Genomic DNA, 22402 nt, shown 5'->3' on the forward strand with positions numbered 1-22402 from the left:
CAAATGGCCTCCTTCTGCACTGTATGTTCTGTGTACCCTGGCCTAATGAGGAATAGAACCATAGAAACGTTAGAACCATTGGGAAAGTTGTAGTACAGAAAGAGGCCGTTCAGTCCATTGTGTCTGTGTCAGATAAACACGAACTAACCATCAGTTCTAATGTAGAAGAGTACGTCGGTAACAGCACCAGGTGTATTAAAGTAGAACACAAAACTACATCGGGTGCTAAGTAGTGGAAGCAGCATGTTATAGGCAGCTGATTGATCTTATAAGCAATGGAATCAGATCAAATTGTTTCCCTGCCGCATCCAATCGTGAACAGTATGAACAATAAACAGGAGTAAATCCATGCCCATCCCCATTCTCCATGATGGCCAAGTCCGGATATGAATGCAAAAGGCAAAGCTGAAGTGTTTACAACCATTTTCAGCCGCCTTCAGCCTCAGTCCCCAACTTCACAGATGCTACTTTTTGGACAATTCAATTCACTCCACAGAATTGACAACATTCTAGTCTAAGCACTGAAGACTTGTGCTTCAGAACTAGCCACACCTTCAGGTAGAAACTTTCCACTTCAGACTCGGGTGATGCCAGGAGTGCCAGCACTGGCATTTAACTAATAAATGGGAAATTGGCTAGGTATATTTTGTCCACAAAAAAGGCAGAACAAATCCAACTCAGCATGGTAGCACACTGGTTAGCACAGTTGCTTCACAACTCCAGGGTCCCAGGTTCGATTCCCGGCTTGGTTCACTGTCTGTGCGGAGTCTGCATGTTCTCCCCATGTCTGCCTGGGTTTCCTCCGGGTGCTCTGGTTTCCTCCCACAGTCCAAAGATGTGCAGGTTAGGTGGCTTGGCCATGATAAATTGCCCTTAGTGTCCAAAAAAGGTTAGGTGGGGTTACTGGGTGACAGAGATAGGGTGAAGGTGTGGGCTTAAGTAGGGTGCTCTTTCCAAGGGCCAGTGCAGACTCGATGGGATGAATGGCGGCCTCCTGCACTGTAAATTTTATGATTATATAATTACTGCCCCCGCCCCACCAGTCTACTTCCAGTCATCAACAAAGTGATGGAAGGGTCGCTAGCAGTGCTGGACAACCTGCTCACCAATGCATAATTTAAATTTCATTAGCACCTCTTGGTCCCAGACTTCATAGCCTTGCCCAACCATAGCGAAGAGAACTGAACTCCTGAGGTGAGGTGACAGTGACGGTCTTTGGCGTTGAGGCAGCATTTTACTCAATAGGGCATAAGGCACCTTCTTAAGATTGAGGTCAATGCGAGTCTGAGGAAAACTCTACATCCTATCTGTTGCTGCAAGAGTTCCTCAGGGCAGTGCCCTAGTCCCAACCATCTTCAGCTGCTCCATCAATGGACCCACTAATGGTTTCCCCATTATAAAGTGGGGATATTTGTTGATGATTGCACAGTTCAGTTCTATCAGATAATTAAGTAGTCTATCCATATGCAGCAAGACCTGGTAAGTAATGCTTGTGCCAAACAAGTGTTAAACAGTGCCCACCTCCAACAAGAGGAAGTCTAACCACTTTTCCTTGATATTGTGTGACACTATGATCATTTAAATCCCCACCATTAGCATCCTAGATGTTGCCGTTGACCAAATATGTGAATCAGCCGTATAAATAGTGTGGTGAAAGGTCAGGTCAGTGACTGGGTATTCTGTGGCAAGTAATTGACTCCCCATCTGACTTCCCAAGTTTTTCCACCATTAAAGGCACAAGTCAGGAGTGTAATTGAATAGTCTCCACTTATCGGTTCCAACTATACTCCAGAAGCGCAACCCCATCACAGAGCAGCTGGCTTGATCAATATCCCATCCACCATCTTCTACATCCACTCCTTCCACTGCAGGCTAAGTGTGTACCATCTCGAATATGTACTGCGACCACTTGCCAAGACTTCTTTGACAGTTCCTCAACCACCTCCAAAAAATGAATGGGTAAAATATGTGATGTTGATTAAAACTGCAGACATTGCATGCAGCAGTCAAGTTATAAATGAATTGTGTTTTCGCAGACGGCACTGCAATGTGGGCCTCCTGCTGCAACTGGTTCTGTGTGGACAACCAGACCATGGATGAACCCGAGCATAATCCTAGAAGGCAGGCGTACACCAATGGAGGCTACAACTCTCAGTCACCTCCATCCGGATTGGAGCACACATGCAGAGCTTGTGGGTCCCAATTTGAAAATCCACTGAGAAAGGTGGGTATAAGTTGAATTTGAGATTGGAATTAAATTGAACTCTTGCACAGAAAAAAACTCTACTTTTCAGCAGAAGTAGTAGCTTAGAAATAAACATTACTAAATGTAAATAGCGTCTTGTGCTGTTAACCTTGAATTTTAAACTATGTTGGAGAAAATAATCGGTGATTCTGAGAGGCAGAAGTTGGTGCATTCTCTCAATACTTGTTAAACTAAATTTGGTGTTTTATTCATCTCCTCCACAGTTTTTTTTTGGACTTGTTAGAGGATATGGTGTTTTAAAAGGACTGGAACCTATTGCTCTGTAATTATGGCATCTATTTTTCTGCTAAATGTGAGCTGTGTTCATGCCACATGGGTTCATTGTTAGGAGTAGTTTCATCTTGAAGTGAATTAAAAACAAATTGCTTTTTCTCTATTAATACCTCTAAATATTCTATATATTGATAAGATCCCTTTCTGGTTGTGATTTGTTGCTGTTTTGTGATTGAAATTTGAGGCAGGAATCAGAAAATCTCCAGATATAATAATAATAATCGCTGATTGTCACAAGTAGGCTTCAGTGAAGTTACTGTGAAAAGCCCCTAGTCGCCACATTCCGGCGTCTGTTCGGGGAGGCCAGTACGGGAATTGAACCTGCACGGCTGCCTTGTTCTGCATTGCAAGCCAACTGTTTAGCCCACTGTGCTAAACCAGCCCCAGATATGTGACTTTTTATTCTGTATATTTTCAAGACACTGTTATTGATTTTTTTAAAGTTGCAAGTTGTTGGATGCTACAAAGCTGATACAAAGCTGCAGCCTAAAACTGACCAGCGGATTCCAAACTGTAAGCTTTACTGATCATTCAAGAATTAAAGCCTTATTCCTCTAAGTGTTTACTTAACTTTTAGACCTTGGTGGTCTTAGGAGATACAGCTGTGCTTTAGCAGATGGACTGCATTTTATACGTGTTTATAATAATGCCAATAATTCAAAAGTATGGAATCATAGAATTTACAGTGCAGAAGGCCATTCGGCCCAACAGGTCTGCGGCTGCCCTGGGAAAAAGCACCCTCCCTAAGCCCCCACCCCTATTTTTATAAAGCAAGAAGTGTCATCACGTATATGGGTTATGGGGATAGGGTAGGGGTGGGGGCTTAGGGAGGCTGCTCTTTCCCAGGGCAGCCGCAGACTTGAGGGTCCGAATGACCTTCTGCACTGTAAATTCTATGATTCTATACTTTTGAATTATTGGCATTATTAAAAACAAGCAAAACTACTTTGCCTGAAAATTTCTCTGCTTCTCATGCTCTTAATTGTTCTCCTTATTTGCCTTCCAGCCATCTCTAATGCTTTCTCTGGCTGCTAAACACTTCGACAGAGAATCCATAGAACTGGAGGAGGAGACCATTGGCCCATCGAGGCTACACGACCCTCCGAAAAAGCATCCCACCTAGGCCCAATGCCCCGCCCTATCCCTGTAACCCCAGTTAACCTACACATTTGTGGACTATTAAGGGACAATTTATCATGGCCAATTCACCTAACCTGCAACCTAAATCCGTTTAACAATTCTATTGTTCCTGTAGCACTGTTTTAGACTAGTCTATCCCTTCTGCTGTATGTTTTCAGTGTTTCATTGGGATTTTGGTTGGTCTTTGACCTCATCTTGCATTCTTGCCTCATCCCTAAATCTCTTGATTCACTTAGTCCCCAAGAATATATCAATCTCTCACGTACTTCTGTATATATGCCATATCTATCTCTCACTTTCTAAGGCATAGGTAGAAACTGTCTGAAATGAATGCGTAATAGAGATGAGGTGGAAGCAAACCACTGAAATGAAATTTTGAAAATCTTTTTGAACCCTCTAAACTAAAGCAAGATTTATAATGTCGTAAACTATTTTTTTTTTAAATTAGAACTTTTACAATGCTAAGAATGTAGCTTTATTAGTGAAATTTTGTGGACATTCTCAATTGGGCAGAGAAGTTTGTGTGGAGCAAAAAACAGGACAGGCACCCAGCGGCAATTCTGCTGTGATGCTCCGGTCCCCGCTGGCGACAGCATCGAGGTTCGCGCCCTGCACGGTGGCCCTGTGCAAATCCATGAGTTGCATCGATTTGCCTACAATTAATGGGCTGGACACCGGATGCTCCACCCCTCTCGGGCGGAGGTCACACAGTGTGAATTGGTGCAAGTCGGGGGCTGGGCGCCATGGCTGTTGAGGGGGAGCAAGAAGGTAAGAAAACTCGCAAAACATTTTGACCTTGCTGGGGTTTGTCTCTCTGGATCTCGGGGAGTAGTGGGGAATTACTTGGTTGCACGTGCGTGGACTCGGGGTGCCCGATTGGCGTGGCCTGAGCCAGACCGCCATTGCTGCATTAGTTAATTTAAACCCACCCCTTGACTGCAATTTACAGGCTTCTGGCTGCTCACACGTTTGACTGCTCACTGTATCCTGTACATGCTCAGAGGGTTTCTGATCATATGCACGCCCCTCTGGAAACCTTCAGACCCCATCATAAGATGATGAGCGTGGCCGTGCTCAGTCGCTGACACACCAGGTGCTGGCACTCAGAAGCGCAGTCCCATACCAGAGAAAGCAGGGGATTAGCAGTGCTCACCCAAAACAAAGGACACATGCACTGTGGCTTTTGTAACCCTCCCTGGCACACCTCCAGACTCATTAGATGCCTCACCAGTGACACTATCAGGTGTGCCCATTCCTGAGGATCACAAGCTGTTTCCACGTCCTGCCTGTCCACTGTGCCCCTGATCCCAACCATCCTGCCCCCAGCTAGGAAACCTGACCAGATCTCTGTCACAACTTGTGTTAAACCCAGGCTCCACATAACACTAGCTAAGGTCCCAGCAAATGCACACATCCTCACTCACCCCCAGCTGTAGAACCTGCCCACACACTAGCCTCTTAGCATGGAGGTGACTGGCAGCATAAGTTGACCATCTCCAACATACAACCAGTTGCCACCCTGCTGGTGGGAGAACATGCTGCCCACCCAGTGAGGAGACTCACAGTAGACCACGCTGGGAGAAACAGAACAGGGCCCTCAGAGCCTAACGCTAACACTAGTTGCAGCAGCCACCAGTACCCCTGTTGGCAGGAACCGTGAGGATAAAGGATTCCCGCATCACAGGCCAGATGTCAGTCACTGATGGAGATAGGGTTGCATTGTGAACAACAACATCTCAAATGAGGGGCGGGGGGGGGGGGGGGGGGGGGGGGGGGGGGGGGGGGGAGATGGGCTGAGGGTGGCATAGCAGTACAACTCAGGGTGACCATGTGATCTGGTAACATTGGATGGTCAAGGGAATCCTCATCTTGCTAACATTCTCTGTCTCTTCCTCCTCCACACGCAGATACATGGATATCGGACTACAGCCAGCTGTGCTCACTATCCACCTGACTTGTGGATGCAAGGAGGCTAGAGCGCCATGGCCAGAGGAGCCCCAGAAGAGCAGGGGCCAACCAGTGAGGGTAAAGTGCCGGCCGCCCGACAGGCCAAGGAGGAGGTACGAAGGAGACGCCGCCTCAGGCCACGTGTATATCATTGGCGCCAGTCCTTCAAGGGGATGCTGGACCGTGTGTGCTGCCTCCGACTCTGGCTCACCAGGGAGACTATCCGGCACCTGTGCCAGATGGTGGCACACCTGGCAACATGGGGATTTGGAGGAGGACACTTGCTCCCGGTGGCCATCAAAGTGGCAGTCACTCTGAACTTTTATGCCTCTGGCTTTTTCAAGTGCTCGAGCAGGGATCTTGCAAACGTCAGCACACAGGTGCATCTGCGCTGTTACGGATGCCCTATGCACCCGGGCATCAGATTACATCACCTTCAACCTGCACCAGGCCCAACAGGATGCGCGGGCACCATCGCTCACTGCCCCATATTCGGGGGTAATCGATGGCACATGCATCGCCCTCCAAGTACTGATTCAACAGTAGGAAGGGGTTCCATTCCATGAATGTGTAGGTGGTGTGCACATCAGTTGCACATCATGCAAGACTGCACCCGATATCCAGGTTGCCTGCACAACGCTTAGATCCTGGTTCATTTGTCGGTTCCCGGCACCTTCGAGGCAATCCTTCGAGTGAGGGGTTGGCTATTGGGCAGCAAGAATTACCAGCTGAGGTCATGACTGATGATGTCTGTATGGAGGCCTCAGACAAGGCGGAGAACCATTATAATGACGATTACAGCGCAACCAGAAGCGTCATTTGAGCGGCTTATTCGAGATGCGATTCCAATGCATGCACCGATCTGGTGGTGCATTCCATTATAGCCCCAAGAGGGCCTCAAGCATAGAGGTGGCCTCAGTGCTCCATAACATTGCGCATCAGAGGGGTGACAGGTTGAAGGAGGAGGAAGGACAGCAGGCCTTATCTGATGATTAAGATGAGGATGCTACCCAGCAGGGTCCAGGCGTGGAGCCGGATTCGGCACGGCAGGTCACCCGAAGTGTGATCCAGGCTGCCGCACACAGGACAACCTCATCACCTCCAGATTTACCAATTAGGTGGCCTGGCCACCGGCAGCTCTGCTGACCTATGCCAACTCTTTTCTCCCTTCCTCCACTTCCAACCACCGCACCCCCCGTGAGCCGCTCACCCATTCCCTGTCCCTCAGGCCTTCGCTCCAGCCGTTCCCTCTCCCTCAGGCCTTCGCTCCACCCATTCCCTGTCTCTCAGGCCTTCTCTCCACCCGTTCCCTGTCCCTCAGGCCTTCGCTCCACCCGTTCCCTGTCCCTCAGGCCTTCGCTCCACCCGTTCCCTGTCCCTCAGGCCTTCGCTCCACCCGTTCCCTGTCCCTCAGGCCTTCGCTCCACCCGTTCCCTGGCCCTCAGGCCTTCGATCCACCCGTTCCCTGTCCCTCAGGCCTTCGCTCCACCCGTTCCCTGTCCCTCAGGCCTTCGCTCCACCCGTTCCCTGTCCCTCAGGCCTTCGCTCCACCCGTTCCCTGTCCCTCAGGCCTTCGCTCCACCCGTTCCCTGTCCCCAGGCCTTCGCTCCACCCGTTCCCTGTCCCCAGGCCTTCGCTCCACCCGTTCCCTGTCCCTCAAGCCTTCGCTCCACCCGTTCCCTGTCCCTCAGGCCTTCGCTCCACCCGTTCCCTGTCCCTCAGGCCTTCGCTCCACCCGTTCCCTGTCCCTCAGGCCTTCGCTCCACCCGTTCCCTGTCCCTCAGGCCTTCGCTCCACCCGTTCCCTGTCCCTCAGGCCTTCGCTCCACCCGTTCCCTGTCCCTCAGGCCTTCGCTCCACCTGTTCCCTGTCTCTCAGGCCTTCGCTACACCTGTTCCCTGTCCCTCAGGCCTTCTCTCCACCCGTTCCCTGTCCCTCAGGCCTTCGCTCCACCCGTTCCCTGTCCCTCAGGCCTTCGCTCCACCCGTTCCCTGTCCCTCAGGCCTTCGCTCCACCCGTTCCCTGTCCCTCAGGCCTTCGCTCCACCCGTTCCCTGGCCCTCAGGCCTTCGATCCACCCGTTCCCTGTCCCTCAGGCCTTCGCTCCACCCGTTCCCTGTCCCTCAGGCCTTCGCTCCACCCGTTCCCTGTCCCTCAGGCCTTCGCTCCACCCGTTCCCTGTCCCTCAGGCCTTCGCTCCACCCGTTCCCTGTCCCTCAGGCCTTCGCTCCACCCGTTCCCTGTCCCCAGGCCTTCGCTCCACCCGTTCCCTGTCCCCAGGCCTTCGCTCCACCCGTTCCCTGTCCCTCAAGCCTTCGCTCCACCCGTTCCCTGTCCCTCAGGCCTTCGCTCCACCCGTTCCCTGTCCCTCTGGCCTTCGCTCCACCCGTTCCCTGTCCCTCTGGCCTTCACTCCACCTGTTCCCTGTCCCACACGCCTTTGCTCCACCTGTTCCCAGTCCCTTGAGCTTGCCCCACCATTTAATGAGATCATGGTTGATCTGTGGTCTAACTCCATATACCTGCATTTGGCCCATATCCCTTAACATCTTTGCTTAACAAAAATCTATCTTGGATTTAAATGTAACAACTGTTCTAGTTCCAAACTGGGGGGGGGGGGGGGGGGGGGGGGGGGGGTTGCGGGAGATGGTGAACGGCTAGGGCTCACTCACTGGCATGGTGGGTTTACACTGCTGCCCACATGCTGCAACACCTCAGTGAGGGTGTCACCATGGCCATACGCCCCCCACCCCCAGGTTATCAATCACACCCATCAAACAGGTAGGTCGGGACTGATGGTGCAAAGTGTTTAATAGTTACTATATACAATGGTGTGCCCTAACCGCAAATTATCATCTATCTACTACATCCGTGCCAATTTAAGCGCCATCTATCTTAATTTTCTTGCATAGCCTACCACTCCTGCCGTTTCTCCAAACAGCACGCATCAGTAGTGAAGTGGCCTGCTGCGTGCCTCACCCGCCGCCCTTTGGCCTTGGCGGCCGTCCTGAATGGGCCCGGCCGATGTTCAGGTGTCCCTCTGGAAGTGCCAACGCCACCAGGCGCTGCCAGTCCTGGAGACCCGCCCTGGTCTGAGCTATTGTCTTAATGTCCTCAGCCAAGGCACACTGAGATTGCAACATGCCCCTCACTGCCTTGATCATGTCTCTGTGACTGGACAAGGTCAGTCAGCATTCGACCAATGGTCTCTATAACCCTCAGGCATGACACTTTGTGAATGAGCCAAGCTCTGGAGCATCATAGCAATGTCAATCTGTGCCCGGGGCACGTCCGCCTGTAACTGGGCTGTCCTGTCCTGCTCCTCAACCATCACAGGACAGTGTGTCTGAAGCCTTGGACGGCCTGACACATGGCTCTGACGTCTTAACACAGGCTTTCCACTGCGGTCGCCACCTTTTCAGTGTTGGTATGGGTATAATGTTGGCATGGGAACCGCACATTGTCGGCAACAACTCCTACACCTGAAGGTGGTTGGACTCCTCCAGCTTCACCTGTAGACGCAGGAATATTGTTGACACCCCCAAATTCTAGCTCTGCATCTGCACCAGTGATTGGATCATACTTTGCAGAAGCGCAACACTTGTCTGGGCATTAGCTGTTCCATGGGATCAGGCAGCCCTCCGACTGTCCGGTCCCTTGGGAGTCTCTGCCTCCACCTAATATGCTGCAACGTGTGTGTGGTGTTCATCAGAGGGTGACCCAGAAGCCTAGCATTACCCACCAAGTCTCTGCAATAGTGGAGGGTGCTGGTGACAGCAGAATCAAAACGTTGGTTTCTTCCCTGGAGAGATGCTGCAGGGTGTGCTGGGGATGTGGCTGGGGGGCAGCGACCCCAGATGGTCTAGCCTTGTCTGATGATGAGCCTGCAAGACAAAAGACATTGGGTGAGATGTTGGGAAGGACTCGTCTGTGGGAGGTGGGTGACTCACTTGCTATAGGGACATCTGCGTCGCATTGGGTCTCGCTTGTTTGGCGGATGCTGACCTCCATCGCAGCCATTGCCCTCTCCATGGCCTGCCCCGCGGGTTACAGGGTCCTCTCCTCTGAAGGCGTCTGGACCCGAATGTCAGCGATTGCCCCTCCTGTCTTCTGCCGCTCGTGCCTATTATGGGCTACCTTATCCTTGGGGACACAGAAAGGACATAGTGAGATGCTGGAAAGTGAGTTCTATGGGGGGTCTGCAGCTGGTGGCGTGTGTGCAAGGCCCCTGGCCAAAGAGGGCAATACATGTGTTTGGGTTTGGTGGAAGTTGGGTTATAAGGGAGATGCAGGCAGGTGAGTTGTTGTTGGCCTCTAGGGGATTGGGGGTGATGTGAGGAGTGAGAGATAGGAGTGATGCCGGGGACTCACCCGAGCTGTCCTAAGGAAATAATTCATCTTCTTTCGGTATTGTGTGCCCATCCTACTGGTGAGGCTGGCAGCAATGACAGCCACTGCCACCTTTTCCCAGGCGCTGTTAAGTAGGGCGGATTTGAGTCACTGCCCCACCTCTCCTCAATAGCATCCTGCATTTGGTCAATCTCGGACTCCCAGAATCGGTGGCAGGTCTCCGTGCAGCCATCTTCATGGCTGGAATGTCAGTCTGTGGTGAGTGGAGTGCTATAACCTGCTCCAACTGTCAAGCACTTGGAAGGCAAATCCCAGCCCCAGCGAATCCGACTCCAGTGGGGCCAGTATTAACTCTCATTTCACGCTGGTCCATTAGCCTGACCTGAATTTTGACTGCATGGCGCACCCAGCAGGAGCATGAAGTCAGCACAATTCACTTGCAGCGGGAGCTAGGCTCCCAAACGGCGAATACATCCCAAGATGTTTTTAATGCTTTCTATCAGAAATTTATGCATTTCTGATAAACCTGAACCTTGAGCTCAGGCCTATCCAGAGTAGGAGGGTCCTAATGGGATGGCAGGTGACATCTTGCACCTGTGTCTACAACTTCTGGATTTGTTTGATCTACAACAAGTCAGAGCATTTACTCTGTAGGTAAGGAATGTAAGAGGGCAGCACGGTTGCCTGATGGCGCCGAGGTACCATGTTCGATCCCGGCTCTGGGTCACTGTCTGTGTGGAGTTTGCACATCCTCCCTGTGTCTGCGTGGGTTTCGCCCCCACAACCCAAAAAGATGTGCAGGATAGGTGGATTGGCCATGCTAAATTGCAACTTAATTGGAAACAATTAATTGGATACTCTAAATTTATTTTTAAAAAGGAATGTAAGAATGACTTGAATTCCTAAGCCACCTTCCATTGTTGATGGAAAATAACTTGAGGCAGTGAAGGTAAATGGAACTTGTTTTTGTCAACAACATCCAAATAATAAAATTATAACCTCCTGTCAAATATGGGGATATCGGGAAAAGGTGGGCATGGATTTGTGCCAGCTCTGAAGTCGTACTGCAGCTTGATGCCAGGTTCTGCAATCTGGTCACAATACTCCCACACAATACTTCACAAGGAGATACCACGGTAAGTGGGTAAGTGTCGCAGTCACCGTGAATCCCTTTGTTTTTGTACAACAAGACTATTTTTGTATCGTGCATTTCGCAAGGCACAAATTTTTTCTGCCAACAGAGACCCAAAGGTTGATGGTGATGCTACTGTGGCAGTGTCAAATTTACACTTTTGATGATTCCAGGTGGATTGCAATCGTTTCCTGAGGCTTTACCACTGGCAAGATGGCCAATGGCCTTGTTGAGCTCGACTATGGTGGGCTCACTGCCCACCGTCCATGACAGGAAAGTCTGGATTGGTACTGAGGGCTTCTTCAATGACGATGTTCTCCATTGCATAAAATTTGAAAGAGTGCTCCACCCAGCTTTCCATCTGCTTGTTAGGTTCAGTGATGATCTGTTAAGTAATGGATTAAGAGTTAAGTAATGCATTAAGAGACATTGCAATTAGTTGTCTCATTTATGTTAAGTATCCAATGGTTGAAACTGATATGTAAAGGGGCTTCAGGTGGCCCTTGTGTCAGGTGGTGTGTTGCTAGAGTTTTGTGCAGAGGCTGTGGAAGTGAAATAAATGGTGTTTGGTGAAAAGGAACAGGACTTTTGACGCTTCATACAACGGTAACTAAAACGTATAACAATGGTAGCAGAGAATGGTTGATGTGAAGGTTTGAAAGATACAACTTTTCCTGTTCAAACCAAGGAGTGAGTGAGAAGGAAAAAAAAGATACATTTATTGGTAGAGGGATTGAGTTCCGGAGTCATGAGGTCATGTTGCTGCTGTACAAAACTCTGGTACGGCCGCATTTGGAGTATTGCGTACAGTTCTGGTCACCTCATTATAGGAAGGACGTGGAAGCTTTGGAACGGGTGGAGAGGAGATTTACCAGGATGTTGCCTGATATGGAGGGAAAATCTTATGAGGAAAGGCTGATGGACTTGAGGTTGTTTTCGTTAGAGAGAAGAAGGTTAAGAGGAGACTTAATAGGGGCATACAAAATGATCAGGGGGTTAGATAGGGTGGACAGTGAGAGCCTTCTCCCGCGGATGGAAATGGCTAGCACGAGGGGACATAGCCTTAAACCGAGGGGTAATAGATATAGGTCAGAGGTAGGTTCTTTACGCAAAGAGTGGTGAGGCCGTGGAATGCCCTACCTGCAACAGTAGTGAACTCAACAACATTGAGGGCATTTAAAAGTTTATTGGATAAGCATATGGTTGATAATGGTATAGTGTAGGTTAGATGGCTTTTGTTTTTGTGACTTCCCATGTTGGTGCAACATCGTGGGCCTGTACTGCACTGTATCGTTCTATGTTCTATGGCTGAACTCAGGATAAAGATGGCTCGATATGACTGTTCCCCCCTTATTTTCTGAAAGGGAATCGTATGACCAATGGAGAAGTGCAGTAGTTATGTGGACTAAGGTAACTGCCTTGGGAAAGAGAAAACAAGGTACGGCATTGCCTCTTTCTCTACCTTATGACAGTAAAATCCGAAACAAAGTTTTTTGAGCTGAAATTGGAAGACTCAGATGAAGGTCTGGAGACTCTATTACAATATATGGATAAGATTTACAAGGAAGATGACTTGTTAAGTGCGTATGAAGCATGGTCGGAATTTGGTAAGTTCCAGAAAATAGAGGAATTCTCCATGGAAGACTATATAATGGAATTTGGCCGACTATATAAAAGGCTGCAGAAACACAACCTGGAATTTCCACAGTCTGTGTTGGCCTTTAAATTACTTGACTGTGCTAGAATGAGCAACATGGATAGGCTCCTGGTTTTGACAGGAGTTCAGTTTACGGATGAGGATAACTTATTCGATCAGATGACAAAAGCTTTAAAGAAGTTTCTGGGGAAGCATTCGATTCCGATGGCTCTGATGACTCACATAGGTCAGTCTGCTGTAAAGCAGAATATGGAAGATATACTACTAACAGGATGGCGAAATTGTACGGCTACGAACAGGGCCCAAGACGATAGAAGGAGATCGAGACAAGGAAATTATGAAGACAGAAACCCAGTTAGAACTTACAATAGGGAGATGAACCCCAGAAATGCAAGGAGCATGATAAATCTATGTTTTCGATGTGACTCTCAATACCATTATGTCTTTAACTGTCCAAAACGTTATGATAGAGTGGTTAAGGATGTGTTAATGGCAGTTGAAAATGGGACTTTCGCTGATAAAAAGCTTGTTGTAGTAAAACTGCATAGGCAATTTGCACATCCTTCTCCTCGAAGGCTGAAAAATGTATTAAAGGATGCAGGGGTAAGGGATGAAGACTATACTAAACTAATAGAACAGGTTAGTGATTGCTGTGAAGTTTGTAGGAAGTTCAAAAGGACACCAGCACGACCGATAATAACCCTACCTTTGTTTGGCCAGGGATTTTAACAACATTGTGGCTGTAGACCTTAAGATCTGGGATAAGGCCATTTTTCCGAAAGGACAACCACCAAAAGTTGGTACAAAGGTGACATACTTGCCTGAAGAGTCTAGTCAATGGAAGGATGCAACTGTTATTAGAGCAGGGAAGGCCATTGGAAAGTATAAACATTGGTTGAATGTACAGCATTCAGGGGAGGGAGTTAAGACAATGGATTGGGAACACGAAGTTCAAAAATGGAAGTCACAGAAACGCAGTGCCAGTTCAGATAGTACATTGGTTCGTGAACAGGTCCGCAGGAAGAGGTCGAGAATTTTGAAAGGACATCCCACAGCAGATAGGAAAGATCAAGCAGTAGCAGTATAGAACAAGTTACCAGGCGGGGGAGGAGACGTAGTTTATCAAGGTCTCGGAACATGAGTAAGACTACGAATATTAATAGGAGTAGAAGCCCGCATGCACGTGAGATTTTGGTGGCTTCCAATAAATTATATGAAAAGTTATCAAAGATGCTAAACAGCAAGAACTGCATAGTTGGAGTGAATTTGGGTATACACGGAAGTACCGGGTAGGTGACAAAGAGCTCTGTCCCACAGATGGATTTGCACGGAAAAGGTTCTTCTGGATGGAACTTATAAGGCAAAGGCCAGGCTTGTGGCAAGGGGATTTGAAGAAAACTTAGAAGATCAGGATTTAAGGGTAGATTCACCTACAACAGGAAAGGTTATTTTAAAGATCTTCTTGGCTCTATTAGCCACAAAGGCATGGGAATGCAAATCTATAGATATGAAAGCTGCCTTCTTGCAGGGGCATCAGCTCCAGAGAGACATTTTTCTCCGTCCTCCTAAAGAAGCAGCTAACACAGAAGGGGTACTCTGGAAGTTGAACGAATGTGTATATGACTTCAATGTTGCATCTAGAGTCTGGTATTTTTCGATAAGGTCAGTTTTGTTAAAGTTAGGTTGTTACCAGTTGAAAGTAGATCCGGTAATGTTTTACTGGCACTATAAAGGGAACCTTTCTGGCATCTTTATGATGCATGTCAAATAATTTTTGTGGGGTGGGACTAGTGATTTTGAAGCTTTTGTAATTTCTGGTTTGAGGAAAGAATTCAGGGTCGGAAGTCAGGCTTCCGGTGCATTTAAATATATTGGACTGGAAATTGGACAGACTAAGTTACTTTACGTCAGCAATCTTATTTGGAAAGCATCAGCCCAATAGCAATTAGTCGTGGCCGGGTTTTCACAAAAAGATGCAAGGTTTCAAAAATGGAAAAAGAGCAACTGCAAAGTTTAATTGGGCAACTGAATTGGTTAGGTAGACAGACTAGACCGGACGTGAGTTTTGATATCTTAGAGTTGAGTACAAAAATGAATGATCCCAAAGTGGAAGACATAATAAGAGCAAATGAAGCATTTGGCCAAACTAAAAATGCAGGAGTGTGTTTTGAGGTTCCCGGTTTTAGGTGACCTTAGGCACTTGAAATTCATAGTTTATAGTGATGCATCCTATGCAAATCAAGCACAGGAGTTTTTATAATTTTCCTCTTGGGGAACAGTGGTAAATGTTGTCCTCTTGTGTGGGAAACAAAGAAAATAGGGAAAGTGGTCAAAAGCACTTTGGCTGCTGAGACGTTAAGCTTTGTAGAGGCGGTGGATATGGCCTTTTATATTTCTCAGATATTGACAGAAATTTAACTTTTGGATATTGTTAATGAAGGGTGCCTGTTTCTGTGACTTTTTTTCTTTCAAATATTTGGGGAAAAAGGGGGAAACTGCGTGTGTGTTTTTGAGTTTCTTTAAATTTTGTTTTCACCTAATTATTTTTTTCTCCAAGGAAGGGGAGACTGTTAAGTAATGGGTTAAGAGTTAAGTAATGCATTAAGAGACATTGCAATTAGTTGTCTCATTTATGTTAAGTATCCAATGGTTGAAACTGATATGTAAAGGGGCTTCAGGTGGCCCTTGTGTCAGGTGGTGTGTTGCTAGAGTTTTGTGCAGAGGCTGTGGAAGTGAAATAAATGGTGTTTGGTGAAAAGGAACAGGACTTTTGACTCTTCACACAACGGTAACTAAAACGTATAACATGATCATACCTGTCTTTGTCTTCAAGGGGACTAATTTGCTTGCTGGGCCTGTTGTTTCCTTGATTTTTTTTTCATAAAATCCTCTAGCATCCCCGGATGCAGCAGCAGGTCATATGCTGCTGTTGAGTTTCAACCCTTATTGATTGGTGCAGTGCTGAGCAACCTGCTGAGCATCCCTGGATTCAGCAGCAGATTGTTTGCTGTTGCACAATTTCAACCCATATTGATTAGACAGTGCTGAGCAACCTGCTGAGACTTGATTCGGACAGCTCTGAAAGCATCTAGATTTTCTTTGCTGGCGACTTGTTTGTAGTTCATGAAGGCCCTCGTCTTGGTTATAGTAACTGGCTCCATTTTAGTCCCGTATTCCTCTGATCTCTTTTCCCACATGCAGTGAGGGCAAAGTTATGGATAGTGTTGCGCAGGTAATTCCACTTCAACACCATGTTCTGGCCTTGGGTGTTATTATCTGAAAGAATCTGATCAAAGCTGTTTAGGAACTCCTGGCTCCTTTCTCGGTCAGTGGTCCAGCAAGTGTTGATCCAATGACTACCTTTCTTTTTTGGGAGTGGTAGAGTCGCCTAGAGTAGCCTGATCTTGCTACACACCAGGGAGTGGTCATTGTCACAGTCAGGTCTGTGACAGCTACGAGTGATGAGGACACTGTTGAAGTGCATCTGCGATGATGAGATCTTGCTAGTGCCAGTGGGATGATCTTGGATTTCTCCAGGACACCTTGTCACACAGCCTCTTTCCGCCTTCTCTGGCGGGTTCAATCATCATGAGTAATGTTCCCTTTACTGTGAAACCCACTCTGTAGCAGTTGCCTCAAGTTACCTGTTGAGTTTTCCCCTGCCAGAAGAATGTGTAGTGTTTCTCTATAATGGATCCCCTTTGAGCGAGCATAGATTCTTGCAGCGCCGTAGTACCAACATCGAACCTTGTAACTTCCTTGTCAACCACAGCTGGCTTGCATGTAGCATCAACCTGAAGAAAGTTATCAGTAAGACCAGGATGTATGGTCCTTGCATTCCCGCTTGTAATGTGAAAGATCCTTGTCTTCTTTACTGAGTTTGTCTTGCCTGGTGCATCGATTAGCAACCCACTTGACGAAAGGTGAGTCTGAGATCAAAGCACTCATTGAAGCAAGCAGGCTGTGGCGGGACAGCACCTAATTGATTGGTGGCTGCCCAGCCTTAGGTGGACAGTAGCTATCCAATGAGGCGCAATGTGCTCTCTCACCATAGAAGTAACTCCTAGCACTCGTGATCTACACCAATTGGGCGAGAGCTTACAACTGGTAACTGTCTTCCCATAATGTGCCAACGTAAACCACAAAACTGAAATGTCCTCTCTGGGGCACAGGCCGAGGCAAATAATATGGAGGTCCTATGTTGCCCCCTGACATTATTGTCTAAAGGAAAGGATGGCAACTGCGTCTGCTGCAAGGGTTGCCGGAAAGCTGCCCGATAGATGACATTACTAGCTAATGGACTGCACTCTGGGTTGTCTGTCAGAGTTTACTCCCTTAGCTGCCTTCTCTGCTGAGACATCCACTAGGCAGTGGAACTATTTACCCACTGCTGGAGATTTGGTTGATGGACAACAGGGTTTAACCACAAATCAGGATTTTTTTTTTATGCCACATGTCTGGAGACCAGATATCCGCCAAATCCCCAGTAATTTAGCCTGGTGCCGCGAGGTACCCAGTTAACACATGTCGTCATGGGGAGGCACAACATGACTTGCTGATGTCGGGGCCATGTACTGATGGGAGACTGATCACTACACATCACCCACTAGTCTAACACACTTGATGCATCGCATCAGACAAAGATACACATGATGAAAGAATGTTTTAATGGGGATTGTGGCAACAAAGGCTTGAGTGAGGATGTCTTTGCGCACATCAGTATCTGCAGAATTGTAATCGTGAATGGATGAGCCAAGCATGAACAGTTTGGATTTTGAAAGTACAGTTGTTGGGGAGTTGGGAGCTAGTTTTCCTTTTACCCAGATCAGACACAAGGAAATAGGGTTAGGGAGGACTCTGGGTAGTACATACAAACCGGGAGCAGTCTTAGGCCATTCAGCCCCTCGAGCCTACTCCACCATTTAATAAGATCATCGCTGGGAGTAACCTCAAATACAAGCACTGTACCATTATTCAATTTGGAGGGTGGTACCTAACCAACGTCTTGAATTTAAACATGTTCAAACAGAATCCTTTTAATAACTGTACTGTTGCAAAAGTATTTTGTGAAGAAGGAACCAAGTAAATTAATTCACCTTTTGTTAACTTTTTAAATATTTTGAGTTAAAGAGCTTCTAACCCATGGGACATATCTAGTTATTTCTATATGAACTGTAATAATAACCTTTATTAGTGTCACACGTAGGCTTGCATTAACACTGCAATGAAGCTACCGTGAATATCCCCTAGATGCCACACTATGGCACCGGTTCAGGTACACTGAGGGAGAATTCAGAATGTCCAAATTCTGAACAGCACGTCTTTCAGGACTTGTGGGAGGAAACCGGAGCACCCCGAGGAAACCCACACAGACACTGGGAGAACGTGTAGACTCCGCACACACTGACCCAAACCGGGAATTGAACCCAGGTCCCTGGCACTGTGAAGCAACAATGCTAACCACTGTGCTACCGTGTGGAAATAATCATATTTATTTATCTACTTGTAGTGAGATAGAAAGTGCTCTATTATTTTCTAGGGAACAGTCTATATCTGTGAGCAAAATCTTTCCAACTTCCCTCCAAACATCTAGTGACAATGTTCATCCCTTCCCTACACCTCAACGTGGTTACCCTTTTCAACAATGCAGTTTCTTGTCCACTGTGACAAGTGGGGCATTAGTGTATTCCTATGTGTGTATAATATGGATTTGCAAAGCGATTACATTTTCATGCTGAAAGGTGTATTGAGTGTATGATTGCTTTTGTATTTCATGCCAGCCCTTTAAATCCGACCCGTCAGCAGTGTTTCCCAGGTCTGCCACAGTAAATTGAGTGGTGAATACGGTTATTGACCACTTAAACTATTTGGAAATCCAAATAATGGCGCGTGCATGTTCCCAAATTAAGTGTGGGATTGAAATACAAGTCAACAGGCCAATGAGGCTCTGACCCAGCAATTGAAGTCCCGCCCAGTTGATATAGCTCATAGAATTTACAGTGCAGAAGGAGTCCATTCGGCCCATCAAGCCTGCACCGGCCCTTGGAAAGAGCACCCCATTTAAGCCCTCCTCCACCCTATCGCCGTAACCCAGTAACCCCAACTAACCTTTTTTGAACACTAAGGACAATTTAGCATAGCCAATCCACCTAACCTGCACACCTTTGGACTGTGGGAGGAAACCGGAGCACCCGGAGTTGTTTAGCTTTTATTTAAAGAAGTTAATTACCATACCATTAGCTATTTTTGAGTTCAGAATTCTTTCTACCTCCGAGTCCTTCCCACACCCAAGTTAGTGACATCAGACTTGCATGTATGGTTTGAACCAGCGAGACAAGTTTCTTCTTATAATTCACAATCACTTTATTGAATCACCCACAACCGCACTGTACAACACCCCAAAATTTAAACAACCAGTAACCAACATAAAATTACCACGACTCAGGCTTAAACTAACTCCACAAGAAGACCCCACAATGTGGTTTAAATTACAAAAAAACACTGGCAAAACAACAGGTCTTATCCTGAACCTTGGAGGAAAAACCCTGAGACCAGTATCACTCAAGATATGGCTGAAACAAATTGCGTTACCAGCAAATAAAGCATCACCTTTTCACCCAAACCATCACAAAATCCTCAGACCAATATCGCTACGATTTGGCTGAAACTTACAAGCCCCAACACGGCTGGTCTGCCTGGTGTTGACAGTAGGCCTGAGTCAAGTTCACCAGTCCTGACCCTCCATCTGGCTGCAGCACAGATATTTAGATTTGCTCTTTTATAATAATTTAACTCTGATATGTCACAATATATTTCCTGTTGTTTCCATGTTCCTTCACTGTCACTGGGTTAAAATCCTGGAATTCACTCTCTAACAGCACCAGGTGTACCTCGACCTCAGGGACTGCAGCGGTTCAAGATGACAGCTCACCGCCATCTTCTGAAGGTCAACTAGAGATGGACAATAAATGCTGGCCTAGCCAGCGACACCCACATCCTGTAAATTTTTTTTTTTTTTAAATGTTCAATTATTTTATTCCATGTGAAGTCCAGACAGATATCTTCAGCTCCTGCTGGTTGAAGCAATCTGGGATTTCCATGGAAGATGTATCCAAACTAATATCATCAGTTATCATTGTATGAGCAATTGTCGCATCACCTTGGCTTCAGAGTTAATGAGGATTTAAATGACTCTATTTCTAGTACTATTGTCCGTGGTACAGACTTTATTTGCCTGAGTGTAATTGCACTGATGTGTCCTTTGTGCCATTGTACAGGGCAATCTGCCAGATTTCTGGATTGCATTAGTTGATGGCAGGTAAAGGCTTCTTTTGCCATTGTTCCCTGATATGTCCAAACCCTTTTGATGAGTCACTGTATTAGCTAAATGTCCAAATTAACCTCTTGGTGCTCAGCCTTGTGCTGCTGACTGCAGCCTGGTTTTTGTAATTTAGTTCCGATCAATGAGGTCAAAGCATGTCCATGAATTGGAAATTACACCCCCAGATTTTCCAGCTGGAGGGGATTCCGATCCTATAAAATCAAGTATCTTTAGAAAGAGCATGAATCTTTCTCGAGAATGTACCTAGCTACTGTAACCTTGGTTTTAAAGTTCTCTATTATCACGCAGGGTATTTTCCAACATAAATAATTCACTCGGTCCACGTTACATAACCTTTATATACTGGAATACCAAATGCCAGATCAATCAGAAATTGAACATTTTTTTTATTTCGGAAGGGTTCAGGCTGTTGTGTTTTGAAGTAAATGGAAGCTTTTCATTCTCCTAAACCCATGAGAGAAAAAAACTTAAGTGTCTATTATTTTCTATTTTGATAACGTGAATCAAGCTGCAGAAGCAAGTTAAGATTCAGGCTGAAACTATTGCCCTTCCCCAAGAGTTTTATTGGCACTGAAACCTTTTCTGTACACACCCATCAATCTTGTATTCCTTCACAAGACCATGTTCTCTTTTGTCTTTTGCACAAACCTGTTATTCCAGCCTGAAATTTAACTTCAGCTTTATACCCATTTTCTTTTAACCATGCTGAGTCATATTGTTTGGAACTTTGACTTTGGTAGACTACTTAAGTGGTTACTGCTACACTAAAATTCTAGGGTGACAGTTCAGTGCAGTACTAAGGGAGTGCTACACTATCAGAGGCTCCGTCTTTCATCCCGTAAGTTTACCAGGGTGTTTTCTCCTGTCTTTTCATAGATTAAACATGGATGGAGAATAACCCTTCCTTTGCACTTGTACACAGTGAACTCTGGCATCTCCTGCTGAGTTGGCAAAACTCCTGCCAACTTGGCTTCCCTCTGGGCAGTACACAATAGGCAGAGGTGGCACAATATACATGGGGACATAACATGGGATATACTGGCTGTACTTGTGATTATGAACTCGTGCTGTGGTGGCTATAATGTGACTGTCTCTCTATCAAATATCTCTATAGCACTGGAAAGGTCCCAGCAGATTGGAAACTTACTAACGTAACACCTCCATTCAAAGGAGTGAGACTCAAAGCAGGAAACTATCGGCCAGTTCACTTCACATTTTGTCCTACAGAAAATGCTTGACTACAATAGAATATTTAGAAAGTCATTCTACAATCAGATGATCCACATTTCTAGATCAAGATTAACATGGAAGCTCATGGCTGCTAAATGCCCTTTAGGACATGGTACCTTAAAGGAAAAGGGAATATAATCAGGCAGAGTCTACATGCTTTTGTAGAAGGGAAGCCATGCTTAACTAATTTATTTGAATTCTTTGAGGAAGTGACAAGCAAGCTGGATAACAATAAACCTGTTGATGTGGTGCACTTAGATTCCCAGAAGGTGCTTAGATAAGATGCCACATAAAAGGTTACTACACAAAATAAGTGTTCATAATGTATGGGGTAACATATTAGCATGGATAGAGGATTGGTTAGCTAACAGGAAGCAAAGAGTAGGGGTAAATGGGTCATTTTCAGGTTGGCAATCTGTTATGAGTGGAGTACCACAGGGATCAGTGCTTGAACCCCATCTATTTACAATTTATCAATGACTTGGGTGAAGGGACCAAATGTATCATAGCTAAAATTTCTGGTGACACAAAGATAAGTAGAAAATTAAGTTGTCAAGAGGACAACAAACTTTCTACAAATTGATTTAGATAGGTTAAGTGAGTGGGCAAAAAATTGGCAGATTGAGTATAATATGGGAAAATGTGAACTTGTCCATCTTGTTAGGAACAATAAGAAAGCAGTATATTAATATTATTTAAATGGAGAGGTGACAGACTCTTGAAGTACAGGGGGATCTGGGCATCCTGGTACATGAATCATAAAGTTGGTATACAGGTGCAGCAAGTGATTAAAAAGGTAAATGGAATGTTGCCGTTATTTACAAAGGGAATCAAATATAACAGTAGGGAAATGTTGCTGTGCCTTCTCGCATCATTCTGTGATCAATATTTTCCCTTGTGCTCATGCATCCAACAGCAAATCATCATTGTTACTTCCAAACACTTTCTGTAAGATTTTCCTCTCTCCCACTGTTGTTTCAAAGGGAGCTGCAGCAAAATGATGGCAAAGGTTATTTGTTTCCACTAGATTTGAAATGGACGATCAGTTCTCAGTATTGAATACAATGG

At 46.3% G+C, this 22402-nt stretch overlaps 1 protein-coding gene across 3 annotated transcripts in view; it reads left to right on the forward strand.

Annotated features, from left to right (window-relative positions):
- The window catches only part of LOC140386660 (E3 ubiquitin-protein ligase rififylin-like), a 147288-nt gene that overhangs the window by 93248 nt on the left and 31638 nt on the right, over positions 1-22402 (forward strand). For all 3 annotated transcript variants that reach the window (XM_072469190.1, XM_072469187.1, XM_072469191.1), the window contains one exon: positions 2037-2224. In XM_072469190.1, coding sequence (XP_072325291.1) covers positions 2048-2224 — 177 coding nt within the window. In that variant the 5' untranslated portion in view covers positions 2037-2047. The remainder of the gene's footprint in view (positions 1-2036; positions 2225-22402) is intronic.

Source organism: Scyliorhinus torazame, chromosome 12, assembly GCF_047496885.1.
Source record: "Scyliorhinus torazame isolate Kashiwa2021f chromosome 12, sScyTor2.1, whole genome shotgun sequence".
NCBI classification, from domain to species: domain Eukaryota; kingdom Metazoa; phylum Chordata; class Chondrichthyes; order Carcharhiniformes; family Scyliorhinidae; genus Scyliorhinus; species Scyliorhinus torazame.